A 22,493-nucleotide genomic window follows, 5' to 3' on the forward strand; every position below is an offset into this window, starting at 1 on the left:
TCCATAAATGAAAATTCTACAGGTATATTTTGAACTGTGCCCCCCCCACTCTCTCTGCCCTGCCCTCCCTCTTACCTAGTACATTTGACACCAGGAGATTTGGGGGGGTCCCCTGATGAACACACTCACGCCCACTATCCCCTAGTGCAGTAGAGGCTTTGTCTATGAATTGCATCCAAATGTTCGAGACCTCAAAGATTCTTTTGAAGGCCTGTGCACCTGTTCAGGGGTGGATGGTGTAGGAGGCTAGTGGCACCATTGCCATGTCCTTCACCACTGTTTAGTAGCAAACGACAGGAGAGCTTGCAGTGGGCCTGAGGCCTGGGGAACTGGAGGGCAGCATGGGCTGTGACCAAAGCTGTGACCACAGATTAGATCATCAGAAAGAGAAGTTCTCAACAAACACACAGATCCCTAGCCATACTCCCAGCCTCCTGTGATCCTCAGTACTGCAGCTACAAAGACATGAGGCTCAGTCACTGGCCACCAAGTCTCCCCCAGAACATCCATGAAGAATACTGATACATCTTTAGCGTGACTCTCCTGGGTCTAGGACTGGGATAGAGAAAACACAGGCAGAAGGCAACCTGAAGAGGCCAATGTGACACACAAGAAGGACAAAGACAGAGAACTCCAGAACTCAGCCCCAGGGCCCTGGCTCTGCAGATATGACCTCTGGGGTGGGGGAGATTTTGTGGATTAAGATCAGTGGTACAACCTTGAACTCATTCACTCTGCCTTTAATCACCACAACACCTGTCGCTCCTGTAAACTGTGTCAACCAAAGGAGATGGTCACAAAGGCACAGGAGAGCTGGCTCCCCAGTCTGTCACTTGGTCTCTATCCAGGTAAAAAGGACATTGGCCAGCTTGGCTACTCCCACCCACCCCACCAGCCTCACACCCGTCATGCTAGAGTAACTGAGAACATGGCAACTCGGGAACATGAAGGTTAAGACAGCACCCAGACTCAGGCCCTCTGTTCCTTCCCCTGACCACATGAGACGACACTGGCAACCCTTTGGTTCTGAGTGGGCAGGAGGACCCGAGCCCCAGGGGCTTGCACCACGAACCAGGGAAAAGGAAGACAGGGCCCCAGGTCAGGTTAACTCACGCTGCTTCTCCTGGAGGATGCTCGATGTGCACGGTGTGGCCCCTTCTCCTACGGAAACAAAAGAGATGTGAGCCAGTGACCCGCAGCCTCTCCTGACCAGCTGTTGAGTTCCTGAAGAGATCACAGTGGCCTGGTGCTCCAGACTTGGGGGTGGGCAAAGATTTCACCCACAGCTTCCATCCTTGCCCGCTTACCAGAGACATAGCCCTGGGACTTTCTGTGAGACACAGCCCAGAGGTTGTGGGATACCACTGCTGCAGAAGCCTGGCCTGGCTCCTCTTTCCTCCCCCACCATCTCCTCCGGCTCCTCACCTCGCCCCACCCTCATAAACCAGCTGCTACTGTGGGCCAGAGGCTGCCATCCGCTCAACACTCATTTTCCTCTGAATGCAGGGTCCAGGCACCAGCTGCCAGGTCTCTCTCTGGCCCAGATCTCTCTCCTAGATCCTTGATCTGCACATTTTGCTGCCTGCTGGGCTTCTGTGGCTGCTTCTCAGACACTCGTACTCAGCATGAACAGCACCACCTCAGTAAGTCTGAGTTCCCCCAAAAAAGTGTCTGCAGCTTCCCCAGGTCTCTGAGGAAAGGCACAGAGGGAAGTCACCTCTGGGCTCTTTGGGGGCTCAGAGTGCTTCCCTGCAGGAAGCTGCCATGCTCCCTTCCCTGTAGGACTCAGAGAAGCTCCATCCAGGAAACATCTCCTTCTCCCCAATCAACCATGCAGGCCTGGTGGATGACTCCTTCCCCAAACACACTAGCCTCCCACATGGAGCTGTTCCACATGCCAACCATCAGAATCCCTCACCCTGTCCCCACAGCCCTCTTCTTGCCATGGCTCATGTCATTTGGCTCCTACTGCATCTCCCGCATCCTCCGAATCACGGTCCCTGAGCTCCCTCAAAGGCAGGAAGGCATGAAGAGGGGGAAGAGCAGACAGTGTGAAAGCCAAGACTCTGTTCCAGCCCCCCACTGACATGCTGTGTGGCCTGAAGCACATCACTCTTCCTCTCTGGGCCTCAGTCTTGCAAGACAGTGTGGATCCAGTACTTGCTAAGGACCCCCCAAGTCCTGGAAGCACTTGGATTTGCTGTATGCTAGACCTCCGAATCACTTTCCAACTGTGCACCTCTGGGCAAGTCAACCTCATAACCTCTGTGACTCAGTCTTCTAATCTACGAACTGGGGCTCACACCAGGATGTACTTCAGGGGATCACTGTGTACAGTAAACTATATATAAACCATATATATACATATACGTATACATATACATATAAATATACATATATATATATATATATACACAGCCCCTACAACAAAGGAAGGCACAGGAAAAGCATGCAGTAAATGAGGACTGCTTCAGTTATTGTTTATTTACTTCTAAATAAGTAAATATTTAGTTTCTTTTCATCTTTATTGTGTCACTAGATACAGCCTGCTGGAGAGAACCAATGGTTAACGCGTGTGCCAGCTCCTGGTGCTCCTTAGACCTGGGGTGGCAGAGCCTATGCCCAGGAGAGGCTCAGTCAGAGGACAGAGGCCCTGCCTAGCATGCCACGATGCCACAGCTGTGCCACAGCCTGCTTTCAAGGAGCCAGAGAAGCCCAGGGGCAGACAGAGACGAAGAAGACACAGCAGCAGACACACAGGTTGGGTTAAAGACCAGCCCCACTTTTGGACATGTAAGGCCCACAGAATCCAGGCGCACCGAGGGAAAGTGACCCCTGGTGGAATGAGGGCCTAACAGAAATTACTCGCACATCCAAAAAAGCACCTCTATCTGCCCAGTGTGGTGCCAGGGCCCTGAGGGATACAGAGATGATACAGGTCAAGGTGAGCATGGGGCAAAACCGCCTCTGCCCTCAGTGCTCTGTGCTAACTGCAAAGGAAGACGCAAAGGCAGCGAGAGGAGGAAAAGCAGAACCTTCCGGCCCCGGGAGCACAGGGCTTTTGCAGCAACAGGGAAGGGCGAGACATCCCCAGAGGCCAGCAACACCTCGTCCAAACCAGGCCAAGCCCAGAGAAAAGCAGGGTGTAGGGGGCCTGGAGAGACAGAAGAACTCACAAAGCCCTCCAAATCTACACCTCCTGCTCTTTCTCCTGCAAGCAAAGCCAGCTGCATAACTAGCGGCGCCCAGTGTAAGAAGGAAATGCAGTGGCCCTGTTCAAAAGCAAAACAAACGAAACTGGGGCTGTAAAAGTGCTAAACCCAAAGTAAACCTTTGCTTTCCCTGAGGACTTTCTGAACCTGTCATAATGTCTTATTTCCTACTTAGTGTCGCAGTCCTATGCTCATGGGGACACTCGTCAGCCGAGTGTTCACAGGCCTGGGGCCCCCACCTCAAAAACGGGCACACAGGCATGTGAGGCTCCCCAGCTCCCACATCCTCCATCGCCAGCCACAGAACCTCACACCATGCGGGAAGCTGAGTCACACATCGACTTTCCCCACAGGCCTGCCTCCCGTCCAGGGAGGACGATAGTGCTGCAACTTCCAGGCCCTGGGCAGGAGTCTGCAAGAGACTCAGTTCTTCCGAGTCAGCCTGGGAATACACCAGAGCACTGCAGGTTCAGGCACAGATGGATGTCCCATGCCGAGGCATGGCAGGACAGGAGCACTGGACCCCGTCCTGCCTGCACTTCTGGAGGAAGAACAGAGCTCCAGTGAGGAAAGCCAGGTGGCACCAAGGATCCCAGGGGTAAGTAAGCCACACATCTACCCAAGACCACAAGGCAGTGTAAAGCGGGGCCACACCAAGCCCAAGCCCTCAACATTCATCCCCTTGGAATTCATTTGCAAAACCAGACTTGGGAAGATCAAACAACTCAGAATTCAGGACAAAAAAGCCCAAGCTCAGGGTCCTCTGGAGCTCTGGTCATGAGCCCTGACTACAACAAAACACTGCTGGCATTTCTTGGGCACCTAGTATATACAGCTGGGCCTGGTGGAGGAAGGAGTACTGACGAGGTGTGGCCAGGTCTGATTCATCACTTCTGTGTTCTCATGCCAGGCTGGCAGAACTTCACAGATCCCAATCAATATTTTCATTACCACAAAGCAAACATGACCTGAACCAGGGCAGGATTTCCAGGGGCAAGAATGTCTGGTGTGGGAACAGAGTGAGGGCATGGAGCCGGCTGGGGTGCTGGGGTCAAAGGGGTGAGAAGTGTGGGGCCTGGGGGTGGGGGGCAGGAGGAGGGTGGCTTTGCAGTGCTGTGCTCAGGACTCTCACTCTCCCAGAAGTGTCAGGAAAGGAGGTCAAAGAAAGCTCTGGCTTCCACACAGCCGGCCCAGAGTGCAGCTAGACGTGTGCAGACCATGAGGTCTTACGCCGTGCACAGGTCCTTCCTGTCCCACCAGTGCTCTCTCATGCATGAAAAAGGCCCCATTAACAGGTAAGAAAACTGAGCTTCGGAGGGACAAGGCTACCTGGTCAGTGTCTGGACCTTGTACCGCTGACCCCTTGGTTCTGGTGAGCACTCTTCCCTCGGCTCTCCTGGCCCCTCCTGGTGTAAGGCAGAGCTCCTGGGAGAGCTGCAATAGCAAGAGGGAGGCATGGAGGAGGCAGAAGAGGCTGTTACCACCGGGCCTGAGCCATGAAAGGCAGGGTGTGGAGCGGATGCCAGGACCCACGGCCCTAACTTTCCTTAGGCTTGGTCTCCTCTGCAGCAAAGCCTGTGGGAGGCGTCCCCAGGGGCCTGGAGGGCTGACAAGGCATCCACGTGGGCAAGAATGAGCCTGATATTTGACTACCTATGTGGGGGGCCCAGGCAGCATAAAGCTGGGCTTCAGCTCAGGCCAATTCTGTCTTCCTCTGAAGCCGCCACCGACAAGAGGAGTGAACCCCTGGCTTCCTGATTAGCAGGATCCCAGGACGGCAGTGATTAACTAAATGTACAGCTGGCTAAGCTGCTGACTAAATGAGACCCCACTTGGCCTGCAGCTTTCCAGGGCCCCTGGGCCCCACAGACTTATCTCAGCTGGAGCCAGCTTTGCGCACAAAGCCGCCAGCAGCTCCGCACACAGGAGGCTGCACAGCAGGGCCCTTGGAGTCTTCCTCCAAAGCACGGGTGTAGGGTGGCTGCTGAGGGAGGAATTCCAAGGGCTGGCCCTGGATAAGAAAGAATCGGAGTCCTCCTTCTGCTCCACCAGGGAGTATCTGAGGCCAGTGTGTGTCCTGGCCTGCCCCTGCCTGCCCTTTGAGAGCAGACCGCAGCACAGCCAGGACCTCAGCCTGGGTGGAAAAACACTCATAACCCCTCCTGCTCAGATGACCCCAAATCTCAGTCTCTGCTGAGCTGCAGGTCAAGATTCCAGTTCATGGCCTCTCATCCAGCCTGTGACAACTACACTCATTCCTTGGTCCTTCGTTATATCTTCCAAAGTAGCTTCTCAATGACCCTTCTGAAAATCAGTTCACTACAGACCTGCTTGACCCAGTCAGTGGGCCCTCAGGTCACTCTCAAGGAAGCCACAATTCCTCAGCCTGGCACTCAAGGTCCTCAGCTTCAGCCTTTCTGCCCCTGTGTCCTCAGTGGGATCTTCCCTTCCCTTTGTACCCACCACCTACTGCACACCCCAGCTTCGGTCCAGCAAACCCCGCGTGACTCCCCAAATCTCCCCACTTCTCATGTCTCCCTCACATCCTTACACCTGTTGTTCCCTCTGCCTGTTGTGACTGCTTTGGTCCAGGATGAGCCCAGAAAAGCCACCTGGGCCCGGTGTTTCATCTCCAGCTCTGGGTCCTCTCTCATCCCTCTGTACTGGCTTCCTGCTTGTTAGAGCTCCTAGCTCCTTGAAATGTCACTGCCACATGTGGATTTGAAGCAGAGCCATCTGTCCAATCTGAGTCCACTTCTGAGTCACCCGCATGACCCCACTGTTGACCAGCACAGAATCTGACACAGAGTGGTGTAAGGGTTTCATAGATGCAGGAAGTATCCCTAAATGCCCTGGAACAGAAAGAGAGGGAAAGCACACACACAGAAAACACAATTGTGTGTAGACACATGGGCGTCATAGGCAAAGGACCAACTCTGTGCTGGGTGAGAGAGGGGTGTTCTGGGAGCGAGTGGGCCACCACGGAGGCCTCCTGAAGATGTGCATGGGAACATGAGAGCAGGAGATGAAGTCAGAGAGGTGGGCAAAAACAAGGCAGGGGGTTGGAAAGCTCCACATGGGCTGGAGAGTCAGCAAGCAGCCCTTACTGGTTAGATTAGAACCCAGAACAACACAAAGAAGGAGGAATGGCCCCAAAGATATGCACATGGACTCAGAGAGTGGCCTTGGGATCACAGGATGTGACAGTGATTTGACAGCCCTTTTATGGTGTCCCTCAAAGTAGCTGTCCCAAAGCTATATGATTACTATACTAATAGGAAACTTACAAACCTTAGACAATTATAATTATTAGGAGAAAGTCTAGAATCAAATTGTGAGTCGTCTTCTGTGCCAGCCTGGGGGATTTACACTTCATTCTTAGACATCAAAAACCTAGTTGCCAGCCAGATGTGGTGACGCACATCTGTAATCCCAGGGTTCAAGAGGCTGAGGCAGGAGGATCATTGCAAGTTTTTTGAGACCAGCTTGGGCTACACAGTGAACTCAAAGCCAGCCTGAATTGCACTGTGAGACCCTGTCTCAAAAAGAGAAAAAAAAAATCTAAAAACCTAGTTGCCAATTCTGTAGCAGAATGATACTACTGAGCTTTGGTCCAGACCTTTCCTCCTGCCCCAAACCCCTAGAAAATAACAGTCATTCATTTCATATAAATTAATCTCAGCATAAAATAAAAAGCAGCATCCTTTGCAGCCCAAAGCTACATGGCATCCCCAGAAGGTAAAAGGCAGAGCAATCTGATAGAAGAAGGCAGGACTGGCTTGGTAACTTGCAGAGCCCAGAGTAAAGAGGAAATGTGAGGTCCTTTATTCAAAATTATCATCCATTTCAAGGTAACAATAGCAAAGCACAAAGTCAAGCATGGGTGAAACCTTGTGTGACGACAAATGCCACATGCCCACCAAGTTAGCTCAGGAGGGAGAAGAGCGCAATTTTAATCCTGCAAAGGAAAGTCTGCAGCCCAAATGATGGCAGCTCAAAGCAGGGGAGCAGCTGAAGCTTCACAGTTGTCTGAGTTCACACAGCAGAGGAGCCAACGCTTGGGTAAGTCTTTGACCCCTGCTTATGCCAAGCAGAGACATCGGGCCCCACATACAAAAACAATGTGTATCTGAGGGATAGGACTCCCAGAGAGGCTGGAATTACCCAAAAGGAGTAAATCAGAAGCTACTGGCTCAATTCACCCAGGAGGATTTCCCACCAGCCTAATAATTAGATGACAGCAGGTTGCCGTAAACAGACGGATCCTACCACTCAGAGTTAAGCTAATAGGGTACTACAAATACAAAGTAGAGTACAAATGCAAATATTGATAAATATTAACAGGAAACCAGCACTGTGGAAGGAAGATACCAAACTGCAAGGCTGAGGAAGAGAGTATAGGGGATGGACCTATGGTTTCCTTGGACCAACTCAGCGTCATAATTCTTAATCATCCTTCAATTTTAATGTGCATCAGAGCCACTTGGAGAGTTAATTAAAACACAGATTCTGAGCACTACTTCCAGAATCTGGCTAATTCAGCAGGTCTGGGTAGAGTTCCATCACTCGCATTTCTAACAAGTTCCCAAGTGATGATAACACTATTGATCCAGGGACCACTCTTTGGAAACCACGTTATTTGCATCAAGGACATAAACCAGAGCTGGGAGAGAACAGGAGGAAGAAATAGCTCTTTGAAATGCAAAAGGCACAGAAACTGATCGGGGAGACCTAGACAAGGACTGATTCCTGTTCACACTGTTTATTTCAGAAACAAGAACATCTCTAATTGCAAATAGGCCCTTCAGTAGCAACTCACAGACTATCAGTGTAAATTACCTGGAAAGAGACGCGCAAATGCTAAGCACAAAAGGTTAGCAACATGGCATGGTCTTCAAGTGGAAGTTATTCCAGAAATCCAAGATTATTCAATGTAAAAGCCAACATACTGCAGCATATTAATGAACTAAAAGACAAAAACTACCTTGAAGATCTACCTCTGTGATCAGCTGGTTTTTACTAATAATGTTAGAACAACACAATAGAGGAAAGAATAAACTTTTCAATAAATGCTGCTGAGACAACTATTTCTCCACATGCAAAATAATGAGGTTAAGCCCCTACTTCATACCATACACAAAAACAAACTCAAAATGGATCACATACTTAAAAATAACCAAGAACTCTTAAAAGAACACAGAGGCAGACCTTCAAGGTCTTGGTTTCCTATATATGGCAACAAAAGCAGAGCATAAAATAAAAATAGATGAATTGAACTTCATCAAAATTTTAAAATTTTATGCTTTGAAGAGTATTATCAGGAAAATGTAGAGACAATCCACAAAATGAGAGGAAATACATACACACAGAGTATGTTTTAGACAAGAAAACTTTTAAAAGATGGCATTTAAAGATCATATTCTCCAAATATGACAAAATAAAACTGCAACTTAACAAGAAAAATCTATCCATTAGGATTTTTGTAAATGCTTCTAAATAACTCTTTGGGTACTAAAGAAATACAGAGGCTTTGACCTACTTACAACCCAAGCTGTAGTGTAAGACCACGGTACCTGCATCCAGGTCCTTTAGAGTCCAATGCATAAACAATTTTGGGGCTTCCTTTAAGAAAAAGACTTAAACATTTTTCTTCTGCACATTTTATCAAAACAAACCAACAGGGCTGGAGATTTAGCTCAGCAGCATAAGTACCTGCCTGGCAAGCTCAAGGTCATGAGTTTGATCCCCAGTACCAAAAAAAAAAAGAATACAAAACAAACAAAAAAATAAGGTAATAGTTGAATACCATTCTAGAGTCCTCCAAGGAATGTGGAAATTAGGTAATAAGAAAGTTTAAAAAGTTCTTATCTCTGTAATTTAGAAAAGTATAAATAAAATGAGCCTCAAGAAAGCCTGCTGCCACTTCTGTTACTGGGTATGACTCTGGAGATCTTACGGAATTTCTGAACTTATTTTCCATATTTATGGTTTTTTTTTATTGTTAGTTATGGTTTTTAGCATTAAAAGTGGATCTCCCTCTTACAGGGGTGGGCATAAATGTGACACGAAAAACTCTAAGGTAGCTATGCAATGTAATTTAAAAATAAAAATAAGTAGCATAAATATTGTCAAAATCATTTTATTTTTATTTGTATTGTTTGGTTTGATCCCCCCCCCCAACACACTGAAAAACACTGCAATAGGGTTTACAACTGAAGAAATAGCTACGGAAACCTTGAGTCTTCTCGTTTGATTTTTTTCCCCCGAGGAAGAATGAATTCAAGAAATAATGAGCATACTGGCACACTAATATTCATAGCAGCGTTAGTCCCAAGAGACAAAAACAGAAGCAGCCCAAATGCCTATCAACAGATAAACGGACAAACAGTACGGTATATACAGTGGAGAATTATTCAGCCACAGAGTGCAGTGAGTACTGATTCAAGCTGAAACGCAGATGAACCTTGAAACATTATGCTAAGTGACAGAAGTCAGACACAAAAAAGACAAACACTATATGATCCTATGTATGTGAGGTACTTAGAGAAGTCAAATTCATAGAGACAGAAAACAGAACGAAGGGGGTCAGGGGCTGGGATGTGGGGAGGGGAATTAGCATTAACGGTACAGAGTTTCCATTTGAGATGACACCAAGGTTACCGAGCTGAGCAGCGGAAATGGCTGTACATCACAGCACGCTGAGCTGTGCACTTAACAAGCTTTAAAAGGTAAATCAAGTCTAAGATATGGGTTTGACTGTTATACCACCACCAAAACTTTTTAAGTGAAAAATAACAAGCCCAGCGATGTTAAATCATAAGAATAAATAAGGTATTCTGCACTGATGCTGAAGAAGTCCTGTCCACTTAAATATTTATATGCGGGCAATAAAGCATGAAAATATAAATGCAAAACTGGGCTTAAAACACAGAATGTACAATACACAACTGCCAGACACAGAGAACCCCCTGGGTCCCAAATCCAGGGGATTGAGGCTCCAGAGCTAGGGGCCCCGAACAGAACGGTCAGCTCCACAGACTTGACCTCATCTGTGGGAGTGGGGTGGCACTCCCTTGACAGAGGGGACCCTTGAGGGTCTGCTCCACCCATAAAGGAATGTGCACATGCAAAACTTCTTGGGGGCAGCAGCAAAGGAACCATTCGCAGAGAGCGAGAAAGAAAAAAGTCACACATGGGTAATTAACACCCTAAGCCTGTGCCACATATGGATGTATGCTCTAAATTTATCCCACCCGAGGAGAGTGGAAACCCTAAGCTGTAAATTTAGTCTACAAAACACACAAAATGAAGGACATACTCTAGCCCAGCAGGAAGAAACATAGACCGCGTCTATGACAGAGGACATTTGCCCAGTGCCAGCACCAGACTCCCACAGAGAGGAAACGTGGGTGACCAAGCTGAGTTCTCACTAAATAATAAGAGATGAAGTGTGCACACCGCCAAGATCAGTGTCCTCAAAGTCATCAGAACAGCCAGAACTTGCCATGTGACCAAGGGCTTGACTAGGGAATGAGAGAATAGATGGGCTATGAAACACAGTTCAGGGCTGGGGATTTAGCTCAGTGGCACAGCACCTGCCTGGCAAGCTCGAGGTCCTGAGTTCAATTCCTGATGCAAATAAAAACACAATTCAGCTTTTAGAGAAAGAAGGTCAGCCCTAACAGGAAGCTGTGGAGCATGAGGAGTCTCTGTGATACCCAGGAAGGATGCTGCCAAAAATAAGGGTCTGAGCCCAGGAGAGAGGCCCTTGGGAGAGATACCTCAGGCACCCATAGAGGAAGTACAACCAGCATGTCAACCATGAGACTTTCCTGGGTTTAATTTAAGGGCAGGGAGCTTGAAAGAGGCAAAAGCATCAGTTCTGCTTAGATCACCAGCTTGGATTGCAGCCTCTTCCAGCAAAGTGTTCTCAAAATTTCCTACCCCCAGAATATTCCCCAGAGTCCCCTCCTTCGGGGCTTTGCTCAGCCTGTCTTATGGCAGACTTACCGGGACTCTGCTGCAGGCGCCTCCAGGGTGGCAAAGCCACCCCATTCATCTTTCCCTCCCCCACAGCCAGCACAGGACTGGGCCCCTGTGGGAGCTCCATATATGATTGCCGAAATGAAGGAAATTAATCTGAGTGTTCTGTTGTGTCGCAGGATTTCGTGTTATGAATCCATAGGAAATGGGACACAGAAGAGCCTGGAAATCTGGCTGGCTTGCTCATCTTCGAACTTCATTTCCTGCCTCCTTAACCCTGTTCTGTGCTAGGACGACACAACATCAGCTCTCAGACTCGGGCAAGCAAGACCCTAACGCAGCTGAGTATCAGCACCAGCAAGCACTTTTTAGCGCTGCTCTTGTGTGAGGTTGCTCTTATGCTCCTCCTCCAGCACGGTAATTAACTGTTAGTGAGCGCATCTTGTAAGCAGTGTCCCATTTCATTCTCATAACTTTTATTAGAACTCCACTCTGCAGATCAAGCAACTGAGGGTCAGAGAAGAGCCGTGACCTTCCTTGGCCACAAAGCCACAGAGCAGCAAGCCTGAAGCTGTAACTCAAACCTCTTGCCTTCCAAGGCTGTGTTTCCGTCTCTCCCATGGCCTCCCCTTGCTTCCTTCTCACCCTCCTAGCTCACACTGCCCCCTGCTCAGCCCCTCCTGAGCTCACACTGTGTCTGAGTCAGAGACTCCTTAGCAGACAAGTGGGGGTGGGAGCAAGAGAAGGACGGCCAGATGGGTAGTGAGCACAAATCCGGTTTGTCTTTTCGTGGAACGAAGCATGGTCAGGAGTGGGATACACAATCCACAGTCTCTTCAGGGGCTAGTAGGGGCGCCAAGGACCTTTTGGTGAATACACGACTATCAAGAGAACATCACCTCTGGATTGGCCTTGGGAGCAGCTGCCAAGCTGGCTCTTCCTTGGACGTGACAGTGGCTGGGGACACCTTTCCTTTAAGTCTCTGGGTTTCCTGGGCCTAAACTTTATGGGACTCAAGCCATGCCAAGATTTAGTTTCATCTGGGAAGAGAGGCCCTGGCCTGGGAATCAGGAACCGAGGAAGCCTGCGGGCAAAAAGGAGCTTCGAAACTTGTCCTGGGTTTATCCATTTATCAGGATGGGTGCTTTGGCACGGGAAGGACTCTGGACCAAGGAGGCAGGGGGCAGTGACAGGAGTGGAGCAGAGGCGAGGGCAAGATGGCCATCCTCAGGGACTGGGGCTTCTGGTAGTCCAACCTTGACCTGTTAGCAGCCCTGGCTCAGGCCAGGACTGTTGAAAGATGGAGCCAAGAAGGGAAGGAGAAGAGGAAATGAGTGCTGTGCTTTGGATGCAGTGTCCTCTAAAAGTTCCTGTGCTGGAAGTTTGGTTCCCAGTGAAACAATACTGAGAGGTGGTGGGGCCTCTACGAGGCGGAGTCTAACAGGAGTTGATTGGCTCACAACTGCCCTTGTGAAATGATTGATGCTGGTCTCACGGGGTGAGTTAGGCCTCAGAGGAGTGGGTAAGTTCCTATGAGAGCAGGTTATCCTAGAAGGAGGGAGCCCGGGGCGGGGGATATGGCTAGTGATAGAATTCTTTCCTTGCATGCACAAGGTCCATCCCCAGCACTACAAAAAAGAAGAAGGAAGAAGGATGAAAGAAGAAGGAGGGAAAAGAAGAGGAGGAGGAGGAGGCGGCGGCAGCCTGGGCCCCCCTGGTCTCCTACTTCCTCTTTGCCATGTGACCTCTGTTAATACCATTTCCCGCTTTCTCACCTGCTCCCACCCTGTGATGCTCCCTGCCATGCTGTGACCCAGGCAGAGGCCCTCTCCAGTTGCCAGTGTCACCTGTTTGAATTTTTCAGCCACCAGAATCAGGAGACACACAAACCTCTTTTCTTTATACATTACCCAGCGTCAGGCAATCTGTCCTAGCAACACCAACAAGACCATCAGGAAAAAAGAAAGGAAAGAGTGTCACAGAGGGTAGGGGAAAATTGGCCTGAGTATTACAGGCTCAAAAGTTAGCATCATAGATGGGGTTCTAATTGTGGCTCTGGTTCTCATTTCAGTGCCACATTAATCGAACGCAACCCTCAGCTGAGGACCTCTGGGCCTCATGTCCCCACATGTCAACTCAGATTTTATGGCCTCCTCAACTGTGTCCTCCACTTGATTTTCAAAGCCTGAGCTCATCACCTTGATCCTCTCTCCTGCCTCCTTCTGAAAGACTTGCCTCAATCCTCTGGGCCAGCAGCCCTCAGCTTGGGTCTGATGCCTCTGACTGGACATACGATGTGTCCTGAATTACAAGGCAGCAGCCTCCACTGAATTCCCTGTGACCCCTCCTGCCAAGCACTTACCCACCATAGATGCTCTCTGCACATTCTGTTGCTCATCTTTCAAATGGACAGATGCATAGATGGTTGGGTGACTAAATATATAAGCCTATTTTATGTGCCGATCAAGCCCTTGGCCCAAAGTCCCTTCATATAAAGTTTTCAGTAGATGAATCTCCAGCCATCCACTCTTCCTTCAACAGCTCAGTCTGAAGAAGTCCGCGTCCCCACTGCTGTCCTTCTCCCATAAGAACTCAGTCCCTGTCCCTGCTGAAAGGCTCCTCCAGGTGCCACCTCCCTTACCCATAAGATTTCAGTCCCACAGACCTGGAACCAGAAGGTGCTTAGACCAGCACCCACCTTTAATTCTCTATGAACCTGAGTGGTCATTCTACAAACAGAAGAAGCCCTATAGAAATACTCTCAAGTTTTTTTGCTATCTAAAACCCCAAAGATGTCCCCGAAAGAGTTTCTGCAAGTGACAGGATTCAGGGATGCTGTGAAAAAAGGCACCCAGACCCATGACTCTTCATAGAAGACTCAAGTCCAAGCCCCAACTGGCAGCCCCACCCCACCATAAAACATGGCTGTGCACACCTGATCAGGGAGAGACGGACTCTCACCTGGAGGCTCATCGAGCTTCCCCATGGTCTCAATCTGTTCCACCAGGTCGTTTGAATTCCACTGGCTCATCCCGATGAGGATGGCATTCTTTCCTTCCGCCATCTCCTCTGTGGGAAGAAGCAGAGAGGGACATGAGCGGGCAGGGTTCTGCACATGCGGCCGAGGGCATGAGTGCAGAAGCAGAGGGCACTCTCTTTGTCCATGAATTGAGGTAGACTTTAATTACTGAAGTTACAGATGGAAACTGTAAGAAGGTATCGTTCTTGTACCCACTGGGCCCCCAGATATCACAGCAAAAGAAAGTACCAAGAGAGCAGTCACGAGAGAGCTGAAAACCCATAGAAGGCTCCATTCCTGCTTCAGAGTAACAGTTCTTGGGAACTTGTGTTTGAGGAAAAAGGGAAAACCCCCTCGCTTGACAGTGTGTCTTCTCTGGGAGTGCTTTGGACTTCGAGTCTCAATTTTCCCATCAGTAAAACACAGCCGGCAATGTCCAACTTACAGAATTACAAGAATTAGGTGAGATAATTGGTTTAAAAGTCTTAGGGCATATTAAGGGCTCATAGATAACCACAGTGGTTATTTCTTCACATTACAGGCTGTGAGTCAGTCTGGGTTGAAGGGAACGAGAGCAGCACTGGGGAGAGCAGAAGCCATATTCCCACGGCACCCTGAAGACAAGTCCCAGGGTCCCCCACCCAGATGCACAGATGGTTTACATCCGAAAGGGACTCTTCTTCAAGGGCAGGCTCAGAGTCATGGGTGCGCCCACCTCTTCTCCATTCCCAGAGAAGCAGGGCCTCAGGTCTTTACACTTTCTGCTCCTCCAGAGAAAAGACATCAAGGACACTGAGGCAGATCCCAAGTGCATGATAATCAAGAATAAAGAATGAAGCCAGGAGGCTGAAGCAGAAGGACTGCAAGTCCAAAGCATGTCTGGGAAACTTAGTGAGGCCCTGTCTCAAAATAAAAAGGCCTGAGTACCACTTGGGCTACTCTTTTCAGATCACAGCACACAAGATATTAACCATTGTTATTCTCTAATTATTGAGTTACAAATTTTGTCCTATTTTTTCATAGAAAAGAGCAGACTTTCTCTTTTTCTTCATTAATATCTACTTGTGTTGCATTAAAATTTTAAAAAATGTTTAAGTCTGGGAAGGTAGCTCAAGGCAAAGGCTCTGGGTTCAATTGCAAAAAAGAAAAAGATAAAATAAATAAATAAAAGGGAGCTAAGAGTGTGGCTCAGTGGTAGAGCACTCTTGGGTTTGATCCAAATTGAAATAAACAAGTAAATGCACAGGTGACCCCAGTTTCACTGGAAAGAACGTCACCCTGCAGTGGGGACAGACCGCTCCGGGAGCTGTCCAGCGTTCTGACTCATTCAAACTCCCTACTCTGGATCCCATGCCTAGCTAGGACACTCTTCCTGCCTTATTTTTCCTTATTTCTTTGATTGACCTAACAACACTTATGAAGCCCTTAGTGCCCTGTGAGATTGGTATAAGTGATTTATAACTATTAATTCAATGCTCATAGCATTGAATACTAAAAAGGAAAATTATTACTGTCTACTTTATAGACAGGACAACTGAGGCACAGGGTAGTTGAATGATTCTTACCCTAGGACATTGGTCAGGGCCAGGATTCAAACCTGGATGTACTATTCCAAGAGCCCTGAAATCCTGCTTTCCTGATAGCCTGCCTTGGGCATCCTGCACTCCGCTCAATGACCGCTCAATGCTCCAGCCAGGCATTACACACACCTAGTTTCCTAAGCCTGGGACGCTCAGTCTGGGGACCAGCTCACACCTAGCAGCAGCTTTCTGTCCTGGGAAGAGCTCTGACCCAGTTCCAGTGAAGATTATGCTACCTGTGAGGTTTGTTATCCACCATCTAATTCTGTTTTCTTATTCCTTAAATGGCAACAGTATCTCTAGTGCTAATACTTTCTAGCAAGCCACCATGGAGACATACAGTAAGTAAGTCCAAACAAAACCACACAAACAAACCGAAACGTGCATGCGCATACAGTGACATCATTCAGGGAAGCACAATTGTAATGAGGTTAAGAGTTCAGTTTCAGTATTAAATTGACTATTTTCAATCCTGCACCCACAGCTGTCAGCTGAACAACCTTGGACAACCTTTATAAACCTCAGTTTCCTCGTCTACAAGATGATACCAGATTGTACCTGTATCCAGGGTAGCTGTGAGGGTAACTAAAAGGGTGGGTCACATATTCACAAGAGCTCCAAGCACACTATGAGAGCACCAATGAAGACAATGTCACATCAGGGTACCACCAGCAGCAGCATGTGACGGTGCACCCTAACTCTCTTGGTTCCAGAAACCCAGTGTCTGATCTGTGCCCATTCTGTCCCAGCTCCAGAGGCGATAATCAGGAGCAGCCTGAAACCTGCCTTGAGTTCCCTGTCTCTCAGTTCCATTATGCAGGCAGGCATCTACCCACTCGCTCATTCTAGCCCATTGTACAGGGAGTGGGTCCCCGCACTTACTGTGTGCCTGGTCATGCGAAGGGTACAACAGTGAACAACTCTGACCCGGGAAGGTGAGAGCGCCAGGCTCAGGTCCAGAGCTGTGTATGCAGCAGGTGCTCGTCACGTGCTAGGTCCTGTTCTCTGCAGCGCAGGAAGCTCTTTCCTGGGCTGGGGAGGCCACTGGTGCTCTGTGGCGGTGGCAGCCAGGGCTCTGGAGCTCTGTCCATGCCTACCTCCCTGCATCTCTTCCATCTCTCTGCCTCATCTTTCACTCTGGGTCTTTTGTCTGCATTTGTATCAATTATCTCTCCCACAGATCCCCAGGGAGAGAAGCATCTCTCTGTACACCTTGGGTCTGATATTTCTGGATCCTTCTCTACATTTATCTCCTTGATTCTTCTCTCTCTCTCTCTCTCTCTCTCTCTCTCTCTCTCTCTCTCTCTCTCTGTGTGTGTGTGTGTGTGTGTGTGTGTGTGTGTGTCTGTCTCTGTCTCTCTGTCTGTCTGTCTGTCTCTCTCTCTCTCTCTCTCTCTGCAATCTAAACACCTCTTTTGGAGCCCTCCAGGTAGAGGTGTCCTGTGGCTCAGCTCTGAGACCCCATTCCTTCTCCCTCATTACAGTATCACCCTTCATGGGAAGCCCTGAGGCCATAGAGAGTACATCTGGACAACTGTCCTGGGTATCAACTTTGCTTTTCATCTTTTCTAACTGCTATCTATAAGTTGATTTTCATTTTCCACGGGCATCTGATGTGGACATGGTCTAAGCATCTGTGTCACTCCACAAAACCTCAGCCCCTGCCTAGATGCTCTAAGCTGAGCCTCACCCACTGACACCACATCATGGCCTTGGCCTCAACCTGACCCTGACCCGGACCCTGGCTGAAGCCTGGACCTGCCCTTTAAATGCCACCTCCAGAACCCTAAGGAAATCCTTCCTCTGGCCAGGGCCTCAGTTTCGGTGGAGTCTCAAGACTCGGAGAGCTATCTTGTCCTATTTAGAAAGCCTCAACTCCTCCAGCACATGGGGGCAAGGCCTGAGTTATCCCTTCTGAAGGACCCTCCACTTCCACAGTGGAGGCCCACACACTTGAGCCATTCTTTCCAAGGACCTCAATTTGCTGTGGTGCCTTTGGGACAAAAACGCCTGCACCTTGCACTGGTTAACATTCCCCTCATCCTCCACCTACAGCCATCACCACCACTTTCTCCCCATCATTTGTGGGGGTCCCCACTCAGCCCTTACCCAGAAGCCTCTGGAGCTGCCTCCACGTCACCCATGTCTCCACTTTCCTCCCTTGGTGGGGGGAAAGCAGTAGGGGCAGGGCGTGACATGCCTTCAGGTTATGTCTGTGATGACCCACTGCCCAGTAACGATCACCCAGCTTCCACAGCGGTTTCCTTCCACTCCACTCATGAGACAAACCATTCCACGCTGCCATTTTCTAGAAAAGTTGGAGACTTACAGAGTCAACACTTGCTTGATGTCAGACAGCAACCAGTTAATGGCACAATCTCAGTGAAGATCTGATCCTCTAACCCCACTTTTCTGCTCTTCTCCCCGCTTGGAAGGACCTCCATTTGCTGTGGTGCCTTTGGGACCACATGTAGAAAACCCTGTGATCACAGCAGAAGCCCAGCCCAAGAGGAGAACGGGGCATGTTCCTTATTCTCTAGGAGATCCAGCCTTGCCTTCAGTCTCTGTCCCTAAAATGGGATTATTTAACCCTTCATCGCCTTCCTCTCCTGCCTGCCACGGGAAACCAGGATAGAAGCCGTAAGTGAACTGTACACCCAGCATCCAGCTGCACATGCTCCAGCCTTGTACCACGCGCGGGAGGATGAGATCAGCCAGGACTGGACCGTGAGAGTCAGGAAATGGGGAATACACCAGGAAGGTGAGGGCAGAAGTTTCCCAGCCCACAGAGGTCCCCTGTCCTACCAGGAGACCGAGTCCCATGTCTTGCTCTTGGTTAAGTGCCCAGGGCTACATGTACTCTGAAAATTAACTCTGGGTCCACTACTACTGTCACTACCACCACCACTGTCCCTCCAATGTCTTACTCCTGCTTATACATATTCATGAAGGGAGAGGTTGCTATTTAGATACTAGAGAGGAAAACCACATGAAAACAAGTACTTCCCATCAAAGTGAAGAAACAGACTTGGACACTCTGGTCAATAGGCCTGGCAAGGTTACTTGGGTGCTCCGTGGAATGTCTGGAGATATAAAAAGACTTCAAGGTCAGGTCCAGCATCTTGTTGCAAAAGCACTGCTGCACAACTGGCCCAGGGGCAGGCACAGCCTTAGGGACAGGACTGGACCAAGAACTCAGATCTCTTGCCTGCTGATTCAAGGCATTTTTACGTAGGTAAGTTCACGGCAAAACCCTTTGTTGCTAGAGATGTAAGCTAGTTTTAAAACCCCAACTGGAGTACGCTTCATATTTAAAAGGAAAATTAAAGTCAAGGATGCATCTGATCCTTTCCAAAGGAAGATACACTTTGTTACAGAAACAGACCAGAACGTGACCCGTGCTTGACATATCCAACCACATCCCAAATAAAGTCGTCTGATGCCAAAGCGGCCTCTTGCATTCAGCCTGTCATTCTTTTAGGGATGGAGACTCCAAAGGACATTTTCACTTTCACTCTGGAGTTTAGCTCTCACAGGTCGAAACTATGAAATCTGGGCTTCCTAAAAACTAGCCTCCTTCCTGAGCCTACTAAGCTCTCCTAACCAGCGTTTCTAGCTAGGTTACCTGTCACCCAGAAGTCTGCATCACACACAGTAAGAAGCTTGGTCACTCAAGGTTCAAGCATGGTTTCATTTGGCAGGTCCATCTGCCAGATGAGGCTCTGACCTTCTCTGAGACAGGGACGGGGTGCTTTGGGCCAATCTGGACAGAAAAGCACACCCAAGGATACTGTCTTCTGTACCCCAGGCTCCAGGGCTAATACAGCAGACCGCAGCACTAGGGTCCCTCCTGGCTTACTCAGGCCATACCAACTTTGCTGCATTCCCAAGGGTGCCAAGCTTGGTCCTCCTGTAAACCCTCTACCCTGGCTGTGCCACTCTCTAGAACAGATCCAGACCCACATCGTGTTACGCAGTGCTCAACCCGGGCTGTCTCCCCCAGGGACCTCCTTCAGTCACCCAATCACTGTCACATCCCCTTCATTAGAGGGGAGGGGAAGGGTCCTGCCTTTTAACAGCATTAGAATTATAGTGGACACTAAACAGGCTGCACATAATTAAAACGCACACTGTGGTAAGCTTTTACCTATGTCAACACCTATGAAATCTCACCCCAATCAAGACGGTGAACATATAGCCATCACCCCCAGAAATTTTCTCCTGCCTTTGTTCTCCCTCCCTCCCACACTTCCTGCCCTAGGAGACTACCAACCCACATCTGCCAGGACTGGTCATATCGTGGAATCTTACAGCATGGGCTCTGTTTCAGTCTAACTTTTTTCACCTAGTATGAGTATTTGGAGATGTGTCCAGACTTGCAAATACTATCAGTTTGTTCCTTCTTGTACCGCAATTTGTTTTTTCATTCATTCATTGATGTAAATTAAGTTTGGGGCTAGAATTTAAAGAAACTGCTAGAACAGTCATGGCCCTGTGTTTTCTTAGGTAACTGCTCAGGAGTGGGAGGGCTGGTAGTTAAGGATGGTAACTTTTAAGTAGCTGTGGTCTCCTTTCCTGTCACTGCAACCAGGGCCTGGAACCTGATGGGCAGATGCCCAGCAAGGTTCTGTTGAAAGGGTGGAGGAAGGGAAGTGGGACTGGAGTCCTCACTCGGCCTCTTTCGTGGCCCTGCACAGGTTTCCCTGCTTCAGGTCCCCAGCGGGTAAAATCAGCCAAGATTGCTGGGGTGAAAGACCTTGAGGGGCCTCCCAGCTCTGAAATGATCTGGGTTTGAGGCCACATTCCAGAAGGAGAGTCTGGGGCTCTGGAGGAGTGAGGAGAAGGAAAGAAAGAAGTAGTAGGACAAAAAAGGAGAACAGAAAGTAGAGCCACCAAGAGAAGAGAATGGGGGTGAGGCCAGTTTCTGTCCCAGTCCGATCAGGGAGGAGAAGACAAACTGAGCAACCAACACGGGGGGAGCAGGAAGGGCCCGCAGCTGCATGGAGGGAGAGCAGTGAGCAGGGCCCCCAGGGGCAGAGCTGAGCCTCGTGTCTCCCAGCTAAAGGCACCATGTCAGCCGGGAACACAGAGCCAGGATGAACTGCAGCAACGTTTTAAAGAAAAGTCTCTGGAGCATCAAAATCCTAAAGCTGTGTGTGGCAGCCTCTCCATCACACCTAATGGGAGACAGAGACTGGACTTCACATGGCTGACCTGGGGCTTGTGCCAGGAAGGGGTTCGCTACCCACAACCAAGAACGGGGGAAGCTGGAGCAGGAACAGCTCTCCACCCAGCTACATATCCCTGAAGTCACCCAAACTAGGTATTCTCCATCTGGGGAGGCACAGAACTGATAGGAAAAGTGAGACCTGGAAAAGAAGGAGTACCTGCCTGGTATCACAGAATGAGCCCACAGCATGGCCGAGACCCTGTCCTAAGTGTCCTGCTCTGGTCCAGATGTTTTCCTAGCACTTCTTCTGTTTGCCTTTCAAGATTCCTTGCCAGGTGCTTCAAGCTGCCCCGTCTTGCGGATAAATCAATGCCCTTGGTGTGGTGATTCCTCAGAGGGACTGGGAAGCCCCCGGGCTGGGGTGCAGAACATCAGTGCTCTTCCCCATCCCACCCAGCCCCGCTCAGCATGGCTAATGAGGCTCTCTGGGCCTAAATTCGAGATTGATTTCCCTCCTGCTGCCCACTCATTGGCCCTGTGCACGCACACCCTAGATGGTGGCTCAACAGGGGCCCGCCCAGGTAATGCCCCATCTCACAGTTCCCAGAAAGCTTCTGGTTCTGACAACCCAGCCTAACCCTCATTCTGCATCTTGTTCACCCCCTTGACCCAGAGCTAATTTCCTGGCCACCGTCCACCCCACAGGCCCTCCCCTGATCCCCGCAAAGGCACCTGAAACACTCCCATCTATGGGATCCCCTCCCATCTACGAGGGTGACCAGAAGGCACCTGCCTGCCACTGTCACCACAGACCCTGTGGCCTCGTTTCTCGCTCCTCACCCATTGCTCAGCACCGCACTGGCACAGGTCTTCCTTCAGGGCCCCACATGCTCCCTCCTCTTCTCCACTTCAGGGCCACTAGACCTTCTATCTGTGTGTCTCTTCACCTGCTCGCCACTCAGCTCCACCTACACCAGTGTAGACGTCTTTGCCTCATTCTCTCCTAACAGCTGGTGCTGTTTCTACTTGACATCACCCCGCCCATCAGTGATGGCATGTCCCTTTGCGTCACTGTCTGGTGTTTACTCCTGCAGTAGACTATAAGCTGATGGGGCAGTGACCATGCTCCTTGGATTCCACAATGTCTTGTGCTCCCACCACAACTCTTGGACATATTAGGGACCCAACAAATATTTCAGAGTGGATGGATGGCCACTGAGCTCAGGCTCTGGGCTCTCATCCTGCGCAAGTCTGCGTAGGGAAGAATACTAATTCCCACCAAGAACCCTCTTCGTGGGCTTCTAGGGAGGTCACCCCACCAGGTGTGAGGATGGAGTCACTCACCTCTAGCATCGAAGAATTCATCATCCGAGCTCTCCACTGAGTCTCCAAGGACATTCCGAAGGTGCCAGGGGGCACCGCCGCCCAGGGAAGGGCCACCTGGCAAAGGGAGCACACTCATTAGCCAAGCCTACAGCAGTGTCCCAGCATGAAAAAGGTAGCCACAGACTCACAGTCAGTCATATCCT

General features: G+C 49.6%; 1 protein-coding gene across 3 annotated transcripts in view; it reads right to left on the reverse strand.

Moving 5' to 3' along the window:
- The window catches only part of Pitpnm3 (PITPNM family member 3), an 82,564-nt gene that overhangs the window by 40,070 nt on the left and 20,001 nt on the right, over positions 1–22,493 (reverse strand). For 2 of the 3 annotated variants that reach the window (XM_063250988.1, XM_063250986.1), the window contains exons 2-4: positions 22,309–22,404; positions 14,157–14,264; positions 1,114–1,161 (exon numbers count right to left, since the gene is read on the reverse strand). In XM_063250988.1, the coding sequence (XP_063107058.1) occupies positions 1,114–1,161; positions 14,157–14,259 (151 nt within the window). In that variant the 5' untranslated portion in view covers positions 14,260–14,264; positions 22,309–22,404. The remainder of the gene's footprint in view (positions 1–1,113; positions 1,162–14,156; positions 14,265–22,308; positions 22,405–22,493) is intronic. The other variant, XM_063250987.1, reaches the window with a different exon arrangement.

The sequence above is a fragment of the Cavia porcellus genome, unplaced genomic scaffold (assembly GCF_034190915.1).
Source record: "Cavia porcellus strain 051 isolate PalLab524CR breed Dunkin Hartley unplaced genomic scaffold, mCavPor4.1 scaffold_6, whole genome shotgun sequence".
Taxonomy (NCBI): domain Eukaryota; kingdom Metazoa; phylum Chordata; class Mammalia; order Rodentia; family Caviidae; genus Cavia; species Cavia porcellus.